Raw genomic sequence first — 17,618 nt, forward strand, 5'->3', positions numbered from 1 at the left:
GAGTTTATATGCTACAATTTTTTTTGTTGATTAATGCAAGTATTCATTTGCATATTAAACAATTTGTTGTAAAATAAAAAACTGTTAATTTTTTATTTTATTTAATAAAAAAAATATATATATAAAAACGTAGAATTCTAATTATTCATATATTCAGAAAAGCCATGAATTAATAATAGTTATAAAGAATACATAATTTTTTTTTATGGTATATACAAAATGTACAAACATATATTTGAGGATGGGCTTATATTTTTGTTATAACATTCAAACAGTCATTAATTTAAACAAGTTTTTTAGCTTCAAAGAAACTTTTTAAATGACGCATTTGCCAGAAACCCATGACCAAAAGTATGAATAACTGTGAAAGTGACCACCAAAAAACTCGTTGATGAGTACTCTCACTGGTTTGACGAAATCTCTCTTCCCGGAACTGTAAAAATAAAAATGTTTGTTATTAATATTAAAACAAACTAATATTCCGAAGAACTTATAATTGAGTATAAAAAGAATATTAAGAATAAATTCATACTAAATTTAAAATTACTATTATGACAGTATTAAAAAATGAGTTAATCTTTACCAACAGAAATAATTAATCCAGTTATTTATATTTAATGACATGTATCTAAAATATTTTTATACTATATCCACATAGAACTTTATCGTTGAGAAAATACTTTAAAATTATACTTATGAATATTTTATTCTCATAAGAAAATCATTCAAACACATTAAACTACATTGGTTTCAGGGCCATGTTCATAATGTTTATTTGACATTTTTCATCCACCCTCAAAAATATTATTCTTTAAAATTTTAGGTATGGGTAATTTTACGCCTAAGATTTATCAAATACATGACAAAAATTATTTAGTGTGAAAGCATTTTGTTTATCGCATGTGGGCCATCTACACTTACAAGATATGGCAAAATACTAAAAAATCAGCATAAATCAAAAGACTTAATATAATATACTATAGAACTTTAAAAACAAACAAAAAATAGAAATTATAGTGTAATAACATTTTGTGATTAAAATCTAGTTTAGGTTCTATTTTGTAACAACTTCTTTTTTCAATTTTAACTTAATATTACCATTTTTCTGGTACCTTGAGCGTCATTACAAACAATTTCTTCTGTATATATTTTATTGGTTAAAAATATAAGCATTCAAATAGTAAAATTGTTGGTTTAAGAAGGAGATGGTAAAGACTAAATAGTACCATTTTCCTAAAGTTAAAAACGATTATTCAAAGCTCACAATTTAACATTTAAAATAATGTAAATGAACTTGGTAGGGATTGATCAGGGATTTAAATGTAAATGGTTGATTTTTCAATCGTTAATCTTACAATTTGTTTTAAACTTTCCAAGTTTTAGTTATAAACTAACTACTTTTTTATGTATATAAATTTAATAATATTTACTCTTTGATAGCTTTGTTCCTTGATGATCTGTTCGACTTGTTCCACAAGTTGCCTAATCCTGAGTTGTAAGTCAGAAAGTTTTTCTTTTTGGGCTACTTGAGCATAATCAATGGCCTGATCACCAACTTGGATATCCAAATGAACTCTCTATGTTAATACAACTGATTAATAGTAGAAGAAATATTAAAAACATAGTAATTGTTTACCAATTGTGTTCCTCCGATCCATGCAGTTGTATTGGAATACAAACATATAATATGTTCGCCGGGTATGTGAGATGTAAATGAAATTTTCCCTTCAAAACTGTAAACCTACAACAGACAAAATACTGTTATTATTATTCTGATATGAAACAATATTTCATACAACAAATAGCTATAACACACACCCGAGATAAAATTATTTTCATATCTGGATCTTTGACTTCAACATTCATACCAATGCCTGGGGTGGGTGGAGTGAAACCACCAGTCCTCACATCGAAGAGTTCTACTTTGTAGTGCGCTGAAAAAGAATGGAGATTAATAAACAAATAGGTAGTGATACTCATTTAATGGTTTACTAAAATTTAATGGACCAATTATGGGCCACTAAATTAAAGTGACCATTAGCTCATCATTTATTCATTTCATATTTAGTGATAGCTTATGCAACCAGGCATAAATATACAATATGAACTGTAAATTTGGATTGTAATGTTACTAACAGACTACGGTAGTTTCATCAGGAATCTCTTCAATGAAACATTTGCGTTCCGTTTCGCCAATGTGGAAGTATAAACATTGAACTGAACCCAACAAATACGCACTAAGCAGGATAAAGGGATAGTATATCATTTTTTTTAAACTTTAAACCTTAACATCAAACTAGAAAAGAATAATGTTTAAACTATTTGCAAAAATAAAATGGTAACATAAATAAAGGAGTTTTTAGTTTTTTACACTTCAGACTTTTAGACGAGTTGTCAGTAACTACTAACTATTATTATTTCGGCGGTGTGTATACTATGAACTTAGAAACATTTTTGGTCATCGAGAAAAAAATAATAATGTATACACGTCATTAAATTAGTTTTCGTTTATAACATTGTATTATTGATAATGGTCAGGTCATCACGAACCACGAATCAAAATAGTATGGTTATTGGTCACAACACGGATGCAGAATAATATCGGTGGTAATATGATAAACTTGATAAAGAAAATTTAATTTACCATGGGTAAAAGGGTATTCACAATATTAAAATTAAAAAATAAGATTTGAGTTTGATCCATTGAAAATTAAAATTGTGTTGGAGGCTAATTGAAATGTTAGTATTGAATTAAATTGAACACCATATAATTTTTTGTACGATGGATCTTTTTGTTTTACTTTCAATATTCTCCGCATCGGTCATTGTTGGGTTGTTTGGTTTTATATTTCGTTATAAATTTTTTCGAAGTGGGTTTATATTTAAGTACTTTTTCATATTTACATATATGAGAGTATAATAAGAATCTTTTTCAACTGTTTAAGATGAGCCTGAGAATGTTGTACAAGATGATCCGGTCGATAGACCTAGACCAGGAGTCCGCATACAACATCGTAACGCACTACGTCGAAACAATCGCAATGTAGTAGGTAAGTCTTATGATAATATCAAACTATTGAAATATAATAAATATTATCTCAAATTTTGTATCATTTATAAAATTATTAAAAAGTGTAGGTACCTAATTAATTAAATTAACAAATTATTCATATTATAATCTCAATTCAGAACCTAGAAATGAAAATGCTGAAAATGACGATGCTACAGCCGACCCTAGTATTGTTGCTGCTATAGATCCAAAACTAGGAGCTAAAAAACGAGCAAAATTGGAAGCTAAAGCAGAGAAAAAGGCCAAACGAGAAGTTTGTTTATGCTCTATAAACATTTTTTTAATTAACTGCTTAAACAATAAATATTTTTGCTATAGGCTGATTTACAAGAACGTGAAGACCGTAAGAAAAAACAAGATGCAGAAGAATCAGAGAGAAAAGCTAAAGAAGATCACGAAAAGCGACAAGAGCAAGAGCGATTAGCACTAGAAAAGAAAATCGAAGAAGAAAAGGCTAAAAAAGAGCATTTAGAGTACATACAATTAAAAGAGACTTTTGGTATAGAAGAAGAAGGCTATGAAGAAACATTAGAGGATGAAGGAACTACATTAACTCAATTCATTGAACACATTAAGGTTAGACATCTCAATTATTAATTTTATAATTAAAACATTTTATCAATAGCAACTAGCTCAAAAATTGATATTTTAATTGAATACCTACATTTTTCTGATTTAGGTTTAACAATTGTGTTTTATTTATGAACCAAATTCCATACTAAGATTCTTATGATTCATATTGTTGTACAATTTAATTGATTATAATATTTAAATGTAAATTTGTTGTCAGTTCATAAATGAATATTTAAGTAGGCATTTGATACCAGCTAATTATTACTTTACACGCAATTGCTTACAAATTACAATCTTATATTTTTTACACTATATTCAGAATTAGAGTATACTGTACTGCAAAGGAAAATCAGCAGTTTCTAGTTTCTACATGCACTCCCTAGCATGAATAATAATTGCTCCCAAAGACAATGGTAGCCAATCATAGTTCTTAGCAATCGTGGGGAGACACAACATCATTCAGGACCACATACGCACAAAATTGGTGTACTTTTATAACGAGAAATTAGAATTTAATGAAATACATAGGAATATAACTAATCTAATTTTTTTTTTTTGTTAACTTCAGGAAAATAAAGTAATTGTTCTGGATGAGCTTGCTTTAAAATTCAAACTAAAAACTCAAATTGTAATAGATAGGATTCAAAGTTTATTAGAAGAAGGCTCATTAACCGGTATGTGGAATAAATTATTTATTACATTTTTTTTTAATTAAATTATTTATTATTTTAATTTTAGGTGTAATTGATGATAGAGGGAAGTTTATTTATATATCACAATCTGAACTTAATGCAGTTGCTTCATTTATCATAAAACGTGGGAGAGTATCATTAATGGAATTGGCAGAACACAGCAATAATTTGATTGTTCTTGATAAACCAATTTCTGCAGCATAAAATTAAACAACTGTATCTTGAACTATTAATTAAAAAATTGAATTTTTATAAATTTGCTTTTTATATCCGTCCATTTCTGAATATTATTTATTTATTAATAATATAACATTTAATGGATTAAAAGTGGTAATGAAAAAAATTGAAAAGTTTTCTATATTGAGACCCAAATAATTTGATGTTAAAAGAATGTAAACAAAACAAGAATTATTAAAATGGAATTTTATTTTAAAGTTATAAAAGTTCCAAAAAATACTCAGGTACTATCATCTTCCATTTCTGAATCATCATCACTGGTTATGTCTGGATCATTAATTTGTTCCTCGCATTTAATACACCGACAAGTAAACACATAATTTTCTCTAAATATTATAAATAAAAAAGTCAGCAAATTGCAAAGTTAACATTAATATTAATAATATAAATTAACGTACTGTAAATATTTTTGCCTAGTATGTCTGCTATGGTCTAATTCACATGGAGCAATATAGCTAATATTTATTTCATCACCTGGTTCAATTTTTCTAATAGCAACCAATCTCAGAACATGATTACCATCAAAAACACTTGCTGCATTTGGAAAACAGCTATGATTAATAGAACTATGATTTTGAAATAATGCAGAACCTTCATTATCCAAAAAATCCACTCCAACAACTATTTAAAAGAAAAAAACAATACAATACACAATGTAGTAACAATAAATAAGACAAAGTATTGAAGGATGCAGATACTGAGGATAAGATATATTAGCGAGAGTGGTTATGATTATTCAAATGTTAGATACATTTTATAGAACAAGTGAAGATATTTTTGGATAACATTTATATATAAACAATATAAATACAACAATCCTATTAGAAGAGACCATAATCAATGCATAACAAACATTTTTTAAATAGAAAAAAAATAACCTTGTTCCATTGCATCATAAGCGCTGTCTATGAACTGTTCAAATAATTCCATTTGATCAGGAGAAAGATGTTTTTTACAATTATTTGCCCATTGATGAAAAACACTTGTTCCAACACCTTGTCCATTTGTTCCAACCAATGCCAATAATGATTTAAAACCAGTTGGAGTTAGCCACTAAAAATATTTTACTAAAGAATGAACTGATTAATTAGTTTGGTATTGTTTTATATTCACTTGACTAGATTCTCTAACTGGCATGGACTTGAGAACACCAAAACGAAGTTGTTCAATTTGCTCAACAAACTTTTCTCCGAGCATTTTATGTGCTAAATGTTCATTTTCATTTTCTGTTCGATGGCAAAACTATATAAAAATATATTGAATAATTATAGTTAAAACTTTAGATAAGTAATAGAGAATTTATTTACATTAGAAACTGTTTGATTAGCTTGCTGTGGTGATGCAGATAATTCAATTGTTGCCAGCAAACGACACAATAGCATGATGTTGTGACTTTCAGGAGGATAATGCATTGTCCTATACATCATGATAATAATAAACAAATAAGTAATTTTGATGTCTTATAGCTGGGGGTCATTCTATAATTTAACGCGACACGGACAGTGTTACCATGATGTCATCGTGTTGAGGCTGGGAGCCTAAAAGTATTATGGTATTTTTCTAACCAATTACACTTTAAGTTTTCACAACAACCAAACAACAACAAAGATGAAATTAATGTTATATAGTTCCCAAGTTGCCCAATTAATATATTTGGGTTACTATAGCAACCTCATTATACTTTTTTTAGATTCTGAGCCTAGCGATGAATGTATTAATTTTACAAGACACAATATACACATATTATGTATGTACGTGCAGTGTGGATACTCCTTGATTTTTTTTTATTAGCACAATGTTAGGTTGCTTGAACAATCACTAAGCATTAAATGAATTAATATTGAGCTCATGGTCTCTTGAACGCAATTTAGTGGTCCATTATATTAATCAATTTTTTCATGCAACCCAGAGTAAAATACAAAAATTATGTATAAGTAAGTAATGCTTAATTAATTTTAGAAATGTATCCCTTCTTGAAATTCTGTACCACTAAAGCAAAGTAACGAGTCCATTTTTTGAAATATTGAGTTAGTTATATAATCAGAATATCTTTTTTGTGATATTTTTAAAGGTATTAAAACGCAAATCCAATATACAATAAAATCATAGATAGTAAGAAATATACTAATTTAAGTCCTAAACAACTTAAACTATGATAAGAGTATTGAAATGTATGTCCAGTATGACACATAAGAAAAGTAATACAAAATAATAATATGGAAGTCGTAAGTCTTATGCAACAAAAATTTTGTTTTGCCTCCAGTAAAATGTGCTATTTGTGACTTGCATAACTTCTATGGTACAGAATTATATTTAATTATTACGTATCAAGAATGATAATTTATTTTTAGTTGAATTAAAATAATTTGGGAATAAAAAAAAATTAGAAAGTAAATAAAGTAATTAAAATACCTCCATAATTCTTCTAAATAATGTAATGGATCATTGCTGTCTGGTCTGCAAAGAAGCTGGTGATATCGATTATATGCAGTTTCCAAACATGTAGAACTGCAATACCAAACCTAATATTCATGTAATTATGATTTATTAGTTTGTGATTTAAATTATAGGTGCCATGCAGTAAAGTAACAAGTATACAGTTCATAGGCGTGCGCACGTGGCTTTAGGGCTATAGCCACACTTGTGACTAATTAAGGTAGGTACTTAGGTAAAAGGAGACAATAACTCACTTTTTTGTAATGCAGGGTAAAAAATTAATGGCAGGAGAACAAATATTAATAACTTTAAATAATCGTATTGTTAATTCACATAATGTTTGAACTAATATTGTACTATGTATCAGTTTTAATAATCAATTTTATTTCTACTTCCTTGTTATGTACGTCTATTTTTTTTTTTTTTTTTTTTAAGGGGGTTTTGTGAGGAGTCGGGTGGTCAAAAAAATAAAAGCTTCACCTGAAACAGGAGTTTGCACACGCCTATGGTACAGTTCATATACAATATAAAACATAAAATCATTCAACCAAAGTACAACATTTTCGATGATAATAAAGAAAGTAATACTCACTTTACATGATTCACATTGTAGATAGTTTTGTGTTTTATCTTTTATAGGACAATATTCCTCAAAAGGGACTTCTGTTATAGCAGCATTTGTTAATCTGACAATATTTTCTGAGGTAGTTTCTAAAGGGCTATATCATTAATATAATAATAAATTGTAGAAACACAATGATACAACAAAATAATAATATTTACCAAAGACAATGATTGCAAGCACGATAACCATAAAGACTATTCCAAGAAAATTGACAGGACACAAATGGTTCTTCTTCAAAAATTAAATCATCTACTTTAAAGTGTTTTGTTGCAACAAGACACTTACCCTAAAATAAATGTATTGTAATTGAAAAAAAACTCAATTTTGGTTACATTTTAAGAGGACGTTACACCCAAATGTGTTGTCTCCATCTCACAAATGTACGACATAGCAAAAACTGTTTTGCGCGGAAAAGAACCGAGAAGGCTAAAGTTATAACTAAGAAACGAGATTTTCACCACATAAAAACAAGAGCTTTGGGTGTGCAACGTTGTTTTTACTTTTTTATATCATTTATATGAAAAAAGTTTTTCAAGTATGAAAAACACAAACAATAATGATTTTTGAAACAGTAAGAACTTTTTTCATATAAGTGATATTAAAAAAATAAAAACAACGTTGCACAGCCAAGGTTCTCCTTTTTATCTGGTGTAAATCTCGTTTCTTTGTTATTACTGTAGCCTTCTCGGTTCTTTCCCGCGCAAAACAGTTTTTGCTATGTTGTACATTTGTAAGACGGAGACAACACATGCGAGTGTAGCGTCCTCTTAATAATATATTACAGCTTATAGGTGTAGAAAAATTAGTGTTATGTTAAACGTAAACATACAGTAACTTATAACTTCCTAAAGGTAGCTATGAAAAAATATTGGTCTATGTATCTTTTACATGGTTTGGTCATTATATATATAACAGTACTGAGTTATTATTTTCACTTATGGGCTATGATGACGTAATATGCTGAATAGTAAAAAAGAACAACAAATCTGTTTGAATTAAGTGAATTAGTTATTAGTTATTACTCACTAAACAATAAACAATAAAATAAAATAGATTAAAACTGTATTATATTATTCACTTTTTTTTACCCATCTAACGCAATATACAATAGTGTTACCTATCAAAATGTTATTTCATGAAGCATTATATATTTATATAATGATATATGGTACCTAACTCTCTCGTAATGTCATGTTTTTAATGTTTAGTAAAGAATGATATTTTTAAACATTGTTTTCGGGCTTTTTGTACTCTTTTTTCCTTGAACCCCCGGACTTTTTATTCCGATGTCAGGTTCAATATACCAGAATAATACATTCATATATTGGAATAGTATGACTTAATATAATATCAAGTCATCAAGAAGACGTTGAGTAAATAGATACCTACTTAAAACCTCATAATTACTATGCGATATATTATCAAATACGCCGATAATCATAATAACGTGGAATCTATAATAATTATACTTACTTTGACAGGGTCGTAGGTAATCGTATATCCTTTGTCGTCGGTATCCATTTCGGCCATCAAAGAAATGATTTTACACGCTTTTCACCGGTATGTTAGGTTACGTTAGGATCGGCGATTGTTCGAAGCTAAAAGTATAAAATGTAACCCTCAACCCACGTGCAAATATGTATATATTATAATATCGATGATACTTACAATAAAAGTATTAATAATTGTAGTGTTGTACTTGATATCTTGATACCTAATTAATATTATTTAATATTTTAATGGTGAATAGTCAGTTAGAACTTAGAAGTTTAGAACCTCTTTTTCTGTGAAGACGTAAAGAGTCGACTGTTATAATTAATTAATGTCAACACTCGACAACTAACAACTGCATACACGTCTTATGCACATGTATAAATGCGTAATCGTACAAGCTATACAATTTAAAGAGGGGCATGGTTCAAAATAATGCAAATATTTTCCAAAAAACGCAGAAAACATGAATAATCCCTATACTACGCGGGTTTAAGTAACAACCCTAGCGTACGCAGCACAGCCTGTGGCCGTTTAATCGTGCGACTCAGCACGGCTATAGATAGTAATGTTTGCCCATCGATCCATGATTCCCATACTTGAAAAGTGTCTACCGAAATGAATCAGTATTAAAGTTAAATTAAACAGCTGGAGACTTAAACACTAGCGCTTATATGTCATAGTGGCCATCACGGAACTACGACTTACACTTGAAAGATAATTGCATTTATAGCCACTACAACAAATAAGCGCTAGTGCGTAAGTCTCCGGCTGTTTAATACCGATAATGGAGATTCATTTCGGTTGACACTTTTCTAGATTCGTTGGGCAACCATACTATCTTTAACCATGCCCATTAGTCATTTCGGGACGTTATCAGAAGCAGAGTTTGGTAACTTTGGTTTCCTTCAAGGCTTGTGTATCAATACACCTTGGTGGCTTGGTCTCCTTCTATAGTATCTATATTATAGCAGTGCTTATAGTCCGTGGCACGATTTAAGATCAGTGTTTAACAGGTTGAGATTTCCGGCTTCCGCACTAGTCCTTATTCGTTGTAGTGAATGTCGACTGACATTACAAGCGAAATTGCGTAAATATCCAGCCGTTTAATACCGATTATAGATTTCGGTAGACACTTTTCAAATATGGGAAATGGAAATCATTCAATCATGCTGGGTCGATGGGCAAGGGCAACCATACTATCCATGGCCGTGGTCCGAGCCTAGACGATAGACCTATAAACCTTTATCTATTCCATGGACCTCTATAGAGTATGATGTTTTCAGACATGTTTATAAAGAAGGGTTATGGCACGGTAGATGGTAAATACTCTCTCTACAACTGGTTTTTGGCATAAACAAAGATATGTAATATTATCATATACGGTATACATATTAATATAATGATATGGACTAATCGTAAAGAATTAAAGTCGAAGACACTGTTGAAAAAGTATAGCTTACAACTTCCTCTACCTATTAACTAAATGTTTAGAAAAAGATAGAGTGCATGCTTAAGGATTGACTATCATATTCATGATATGCACGGCCAATTCTTTCTCTATCAGCTATCAATTATCTAACCATGTTCATGAATTATGAGTAATTTAATTAAATGGTTTATTTACGAGTTAACGACTATGTTTGGCACGTCTTAGACGTCATAGGCGCCAATAGCGTTTGGGATTTGGGGGGGCTAAAGCCTTACTTTGATAATATTGAATAGGGAAGCTTAAAACAAAATGTAGAAAATGCTAGGGGTGGACGCTTAGCCCCTAAAGCCCCCCCCTTTTTTGCGCCTATGCACGTCTAGACGAGTATCCTTTGGAGGTCAAATAGTCAATGCAAGACGTGAAGTCCATATATTATAATATGGCTATAATAATCATATAATATATATTATTATGTGGGTATAAATTACCTTAATGCATTCAAAACGGTTTTCTATACACGGCTACGGCCAACTTAGGGCGTCTTAAACTTACTCTGTCCAGAACTTGTTCCATAGACAAGAATACCACAGAGTATAAAAATGAGAACACAAGATTTTTTCTCTAGTCTAAATAAATAAAAAAAAAACTATCTGATCATTTATTTTTACTGTACAATATTATTATGACAAATTTATCGATCATCCATGATATAAGGAATCGTACGAATCACAAATGAGATAAATTATGGTACGGTTGGCAATGATAGTTGTTTGCAAAAATAAGAAAATAAATTGTCGGTCAGTAAAAAAACCAGCGAGTCGCACGGGACGCGTAAGTGATAAGAAAAAAACCCGTAATCCCCCGCGAGACCACGACCCACTTCACACTTGTCAGGCAAAGTAATAGAAATTAAAATAATGTTAAGGCATACCTTGCCCATGTGGTTTGTCTGTCGATCGGTTTGAAAATCGAAAACATTCCGCGCATAGATATTTATTAATATGTCTATGGTTCCGCACCAATAATAGAGTGGGAGGGCCGAACATGGCTCGCTATTGGCTGGGCGTGTATGTAAACAAGTCAGGCACCATCGATCATAGAGTAATATAGAGAGGGCCTTACATATCTCAGCTGCACAAGAAAGTGAAGCGCAAAAGGTATATGATTGCCAGTTTAAGTGGATAGTACACAAAAATTATTGTACAATATATGGTAAAACGATTCACCTGTAATGCCGTTATCATTGATACATTTGTTATCTCGTGTGTTGTTTAGTATCTTTTTTCTATGGTTAAGATTTAGACGCTTTTACTGTTTTTATTTATTTTTGCTGGTAATTAAAAATGCCTAGTTGTCTAGTTTGTGGAAGAACGAACAATGCCAAAGCTAAATCGGCTAATATAACTTTTCATAGGTATGTTATCTTGTGAAATGAAATCTTTATTTTCAATTTTTTTTTTTTGAAGTGATTATCATAGACTTTTACTTTGACTATTTATTTCAGATTTCCGCTTAAAGACACTTACAAGAGTAAATGGTACAATTTTTTGGGAGAAAATGGCATACTACCTGATAAAGTATCAAAGACAAGTTTAGTTTGTTCAGCACATTTTGACGATTCATTTTTTGTAATGGGAAAGGGTAGAAGACTGTTACTTAAACATGCTATTCCTACTAAAATTATCAACAGAATAAAATGTGTAAGTGTGCATTTTGAGTAGTTTAAAACAAAACAAAGTAACTCCATAACGGATAGGTATCTAATCTACATTTATTATTTTAGGCTAAACAACAATACTCAGAAACTGTAACCAACTTGCCTGTAATTAAAACTTTTTATACTAGTTCTGCTAGCGATTCAGTTGACAACATTGCTTCTTTAAATGTTACCAGAACTTTAGTGAAGGTGAGTCATAATTAATAATAATTTACAATACACAATAGAATATAATAAATTACAAAAATATACTACCTAATACTAATAAAACATAAAGCAATTGGGTATGTTTTATAATTTAAAACTCAGATAAATGAAAATTGCTTAAAGTTTTATTAATTTTTAGTGTCCTTTGAGCAACATAGAGGTAGACGGAGTATCTTTATTGGAACCAGTTCAATCAAGTTCTAGTGAAGAAGAAGGAGTACTACCATTAGACAATTCTTCTGTATCAATGATGAATTGTGAAACAATCACACCCAATAAAAATATCTCGGTAATATTAAAAATTATAATACAATTGTACATACATTAATCATAAAATTACAATATATTTGTTTTTTTATAATTTTTTTTTTAGAATGTACTTGACTCATCCACAATGTCCATAGACACCGAGATAGTTCCAGATGACACTCCACGCAAAATCGCATTGAAAAAAAATCTTCGCCAACTATCACATGAAGTCACTATCAAAAATATTAAAATGAAAATCCTTCAGCAAAAAATAAGGCGCCAAAGTAAAAGAATTTCATCTATGAAGAATATAATTTCCGAGCTTCAAAAACAAAATTTAATTGATGAGGAAGCCAGTTATACCCTGTCTGAGTCTTTTGGTAAGCATAAAGATTTAATAACTAATTGGACAAAAAAAAAATTAGGTAAAAAAGTTCCAAAGACATATAGTGCCACCATTCGTCAATTTGCTTTATCATTACATTTTTTTTCTGCTAAAGCATATTCGTATGTAAGACAGCAGTTTGACACGATTTTGCCTCATAGTAGAACTCTTAGTAAATGGTACAGAAATGTCAATGCTGAACCAGGTTTTACTGAAGAGTCGTTAAAAATGCTGACACTTAAAGTAAATAATTCACCCCATCCTATTTTATTAGCTTTGTCTATGGATGAAATGGCTATAAGACAACACCTGGAATTTGATGGTACTAAGTATTATGGAAGGGTTGATATGGGAAATTATATGGATAATGATAGTTTAAACACAGCTAAACAATGTTTTGTTTTTATGGTAGTCTCGGTAAATGAGAATTGGAAGTTACCAATTGGTTATTTTGTAGTGGATGCTTTAAAAAGTGCACAAAAAGTTGAACTGGTTCGCCACGCATTAAATGTATTGAACAGCACTGGTGTAAAAGTCTTGAGCTTAACATTTGATGGTTGTTCTAGTAATATTAGTGCAGCTCAACTTTTAGGTTGTAATTATGTTTTGAGTGCATTAGATACATCTTTTTCTTCTGGCTTTGAAAGTAATCCAAAAATTGTAACCCTTTTTGATCCTGCACATATGATCAAATTGGTTCGTAATGCTTTTGGTGAAAAGAAGGTCTTTAGAGATAGTACAAATAATGATATAAAATTTGAATATGTCCGACAATTGTGTTATTTGCAAGAGAAGGAAGGATGCCATCTTGCTAATAAACTGCGAAAACAGCATCTTCTTTATTTTAAACAAAAGATGAAAGTAAAACTTGCAACCCAACTACTTAGTCAGTCAGTAGCAGATGCATTGACATTTTGCAAAGATAGCCTCAAACTAAAAGAGTTTTCTAATGCAGGTGCTACCATACAATTTATCGAACTCTTTAATACTGGCTTTGACATATTAAACTCAAAATCTATCAACTGTGTAGGATTTAAAAAAGCACTATGTGAAGAAAACATTCAAGAAGTTAGATTGTTCACAGAAAAAATGACAACATATATTAAAGGTCTTAAAATTCAAGATAGACCAGGAGTTTTTACACCCGTACTTGAATCACAACGAAAAACTGGGTTTCTTGGATTTATAGTCAGTTTAAATAGTATTTTACAGCTATATACTTTGTTTGTGGAAACTGATGTCTTACAACATATGAAAATTTATAAATTTAGCCAAGATCATGTAGAACTGTTTTTCGGTAGTATAAGGGCCCACGGTGGGCATAACAATAATCCAACAGTGAGGCAGTTTCGTTCAGCATACCAAAAAATAGTTATCAGAACAAATGATATACCAAGTTTTAATACTGGTAATTGTATACCACTTGAAGAGATAGATATTCTTCACTACTCCAGTTCAGATCCAGTTACTGTTTTAAATAACAATTCTTCAGGTTGCAGTTTTGATCCAATTGATGAAGAAAATGAACAAGATATTTCTGCATTTATAATGGACCATGATTATATTGGAAGTCACAGTTCATACTCTTTTAGTAATTTTTCAAAAGAAATCATTGTTTATATTTCAGGATTTGTAGTTCATAAATTGACCAATGTACTGAAATGTGATGTTTGCAAACATGCATTGTGTGCTGCTGAAAAAGAATGTTTTTTAAATTCGTTGATAACATTAAAAAATAAGGGAGGCATTCATGGTGGACTTATTTTTCCAAGCAAAGATGTCATAGATGTTTGTTTCATTACAGAAAACATTTTGAGAACATATGATTATACTTCTAAAGCTGTAAATAAATTACAAGTTCAAACCGGTGTCCTTAAACATTTTGTATTTAATTCAAATATATTTAAATCATTAAAAAATCATAGTACTGAAACCAGAAGTCCATTAGCCGACCATACAACTCTTTTAATAAAATCTATATCTTCTACTTATATAAATATAAAAATAAATTACAGTTTAAAAAAACACAATGAAACCCCTTCTGTTCGGATGTGGTTTAATAAACTTACTCTTTTTAAAGGACAATAATTTAGTTTTTGTTTATTATTATTGTATAGTCTCTCTGCCCATTTATTTAATAACTTATAACTTGTGTATTGTGTATATAGTTTAATAAACTAAATATTTTTAAATGACAATAATTTTATTTATAGTTTATTATTTACTATTACTGTTATTGTATTTTCAGGATTAAATGCTGTACCACTGTCAAAATAACAGAATCAATCGCCTGTCTTGTAAAGTATTTGAGTAAAAGTATTCTATGACCGCTTAGTGTGTGTGTTGTACATTAGGTACATTGTTGTCCAAGCTATAGTATTTGATGGTACTTACAGTTACAACATACACCAAGTCACCAAGTACCAAAAGTGCTGAATTCTTATTCTAATTAATTTAAGTAAAACTAGAGTGCTGAAATAAAAAATTAATTCAGTTTACTAACGATTAAGTTTAGCTATAAGGTTAAGGTAAAAATGTAAAACATAAAAAAAAAGTATTTGAAAGTATATTTAAATACTTTTGAAAATTAGTATTTGTATCTGTACTTGAATACTTTTTAAAAGTATCTTTTACAAGACTGTCAATCGTACACCAAAAGAGCAAAACTATTATAAGCTATTATTATTGTATAGTCTCTCCACCCATTTATTTAATAACTTAAACTTGTGTATTGTGTATATAGTTTAATTAACTAAATATTTTTAAATGACAATAATTGAATTTATAGTTTATGATTTACTATTACTGTTATTGTATTTTCAGGATTAAATGCTGTACCACTGTCAAAATAACAGAATCAATCGCCTGTCTTGTAAAGTATTTGAGTAAAAGTATTCTATGACCGCTTAGTGTGTGTGTTGTACATTAGGTACATTGTTGTCCAAGCTATAGTATTTGATGGTACTTACAGTTACAACATACACCAAGTACCAAAAGTGCTGAATTCTTATTTTAATTAATTTAAGTAAAACTAGAGTGCTGTAATAAGAAATTAATTCAGTTTACTAATGATTAAGTTTAGCTATAAGGTTAAGGTAAAAATGTAAAACATAAAAAAAAAGTATTTGAAAGTATATTTAAATACTTTTGAATATTAGTATTTGTATCTGTACTTGAATACTTTTTAAAAGTATCTTTTACAAGACTGTCAATCGTACACCAAAAGAGCAAAACTATTATAAGCTATTATTATTGTATAGTCACTCCACCCATTTATTTAATAACTTATAACTTGTGTATTGTGTATATAGTTTAATTAACTAAATATTTTTAAATGACAATAATTGAATTTATAGTTTATGATTTACTATTACTGTTATTGTATTTTCAGGATTAAATGCTGTACCACTGTCAAAATAACAGAATCAATCGCCTGTCTTGTAAAGTATTTGAGTAAAAGTATTCTATGACCGCTTAGTGTGTGTGTTGTACATTAGGTACATTGTTGTCCAAGCTATAGTATTTGATGGTACTTACAGTTACAACATACACCAAGTCACCAAGTACCAAAAGTGCTGAATTCTTATTCTAATTAATTTAAGTAAAACTAGAGTGCTGAAATAAAAAATTAATTCAGTTTACTAACGATTAAGTTTAGCTATAAGGTTAAGGTAAAAATGTAAAACATAAAAAAAAAGTATTTGAAAATATATTTAAATACTTTTGAATATTAGTATTTGTATCTGTACTTGAATACTTTTTAAAAGTATCTTTTACAAGACTGTCAATCGTACACCAAAAGAGCAAAACTATTATAAGCTATTATTATTGTATAGTCTCTCCGCCCATTTATTTAATAACTTATAACTTGTGTATTGTGTATATAGCTTAATAAACTAAATATTTTTAAATGAATTAAAATTATGGTATTTTCTCTTTTCTTTTTGCGGCATGTTTGTTTCCTTAACTATTGCTTGTTTTCAGTGCAAGAAGTCGTGCTTAAAGACACACCGAATGATGCAGCAAATCCAGAGAAGAGTTGTGCATGCTAATATATAATTTATAGTTAAACTTATATAATTAAAATCCATCCAATTTTTTATTACATATAATAAAGTCTAAAACTGAAGACTAACTATTCTTTTTTTTCTTTAAATAACAAAGAAAAAATTCTGGTCTTAGTTGGACCAGTAATTAATTAAAATAATACATCTAATTATAATTAAACCTATAATTAGTAATTATAATATACTAAAAGAATAACAATTGAAAGAAAATATTTCCACCTCGCTGAACATTCCCAGAGCTTTAAATAAACGCTACATTATTATTGTTTTGTAAACAATTATTTTTATTTATTTCACCGTTATAATTTTTAACTAATAGTAGTGTGGTAAATGTAAATGTAAATATATTTTATAATTTTGAACTTTGTATGCATTCATTTTTTTCTTACTATCCTTAACACATTGCATAGCTGTCGATTTACAGAATCATGCGGCCA

The 17,618-nt window shown here is 29.4% G+C and overlaps 4 protein-coding genes across 6 annotated transcripts; 2 read left to right on the top strand and 2 right to left on the bottom strand.

Annotated features, from left to right (window-relative positions):
• Nucleotides 1–130: 130 nt before the first annotated feature.
• Nucleotides 131–2,451, bottom strand: LOC132939774 (transmembrane emp24 domain-containing protein eca). Its single transcript, XM_061007136.1, has 5 exons — nt 2,137–2,451; nt 1,819–1,934; nt 1,637–1,741; nt 1,431–1,577; nt 131–433 (listed from the first exon to the last, which is right to left on the bottom strand). Exons 1-5 carry the CDS (start codon nt 2,264–2,266, stop codon nt 284–286), a joined length of 648 nt encoding a protein of 215 aa, XP_060863119.1. The 5' UTR covers nt 2,267–2,451; the 3' UTR covers nt 131–283.
• Nucleotides 2,452–2,573: 122 nt separating this feature from the next.
• On the top strand, nt 2,574–4,612 carry LOC132939772 (DDRGK domain-containing protein 1). 2 transcript variants are annotated; one of them, XM_061007134.1, is made up of 6 exons: nt 2,574–2,607; nt 2,946–3,050; nt 3,190–3,323; nt 3,389–3,646; nt 4,212–4,317; nt 4,382–4,612. In XM_061007134.1, the coding sequence occupies exons 1-6, from the start codon at nt 2,589–2,591 to the stop codon at nt 4,537–4,539; spliced, it is 780 nt and encodes a 259-aa protein (XP_060863117.1). In that variant the 5' UTR covers nt 2,574–2,588; the 3' UTR covers nt 4,540–4,612. The 2 variants fall into 2 exon arrangements, with proteins under 2 accessions (XP_060863117.1, XP_060863116.1); XM_061007133.1 differs by lacking the exon at nt 2,574–2,607 and adding an exon at nt 2,624–2,870.
• A 131-nt stretch (nt 4,613–4,743) lies between these two features.
• Nucleotides 4,744–11,240, bottom strand: LOC132939771 (histone-lysine N-trimethyltransferase SMYD5). 2 transcript variants are annotated; one of them, XM_061007131.1, is made up of 11 exons: nt 11,045–11,240; nt 9,302–9,347; nt 9,107–9,231; nt 7,792–7,919; nt 7,601–7,727; nt 6,985–7,094; nt 5,880–5,988; nt 5,686–5,814; nt 5,451–5,625; nt 4,971–5,193; nt 4,744–4,898 (listed from the first exon to the last, which is right to left on the bottom strand). In XM_061007131.1, exons 3-11 carry the CDS (start codon nt 9,161–9,163, stop codon nt 4,793–4,795), a joined length of 1,164 nt encoding a protein of 387 aa, XP_060863114.1. In that variant the 5' UTR covers nt 9,164–9,231; nt 9,302–9,347; nt 11,045–11,240; the 3' UTR covers nt 4,744–4,792. The 2 variants fall into 2 exon arrangements, with proteins under 2 accessions (XP_060863114.1, XP_060863115.1); XM_061007132.1 differs by lacking the exons at nt 9,302–9,347; nt 11,045–11,240 and having other exon boundaries at nt 7,601–7,719.
• Nucleotides 11,241–11,725: 485 nt separating this feature from the next.
• Nucleotides 11,726–17,550, top strand: LOC132939773 (uncharacterized). The gene is made up of 6 exons (XM_061007135.1): nt 11,726–11,970; nt 12,061–12,256; nt 12,340–12,462; nt 12,620–12,769; nt 12,854–13,109; nt 15,363–17,550. The coding sequence occupies exons 1-6, from the start codon at nt 11,900–11,902 to the stop codon at nt 15,389–15,391; spliced, it is 825 nt and encodes a 274-aa protein (XP_060863118.1). The 5' UTR covers nt 11,726–11,899; the 3' UTR covers nt 15,392–17,550.
• The last annotated feature ends 68 nt before the right edge of the window (nt 17,551–17,618 follow it).

Source organism: Metopolophium dirhodum, chromosome 2 (assembly GCF_019925205.1).
Source record: "Metopolophium dirhodum isolate CAU chromosome 2, ASM1992520v1, whole genome shotgun sequence".
NCBI lineage: Eukaryota > Metazoa > Arthropoda > Insecta > Hemiptera > Aphididae > Metopolophium > Metopolophium dirhodum.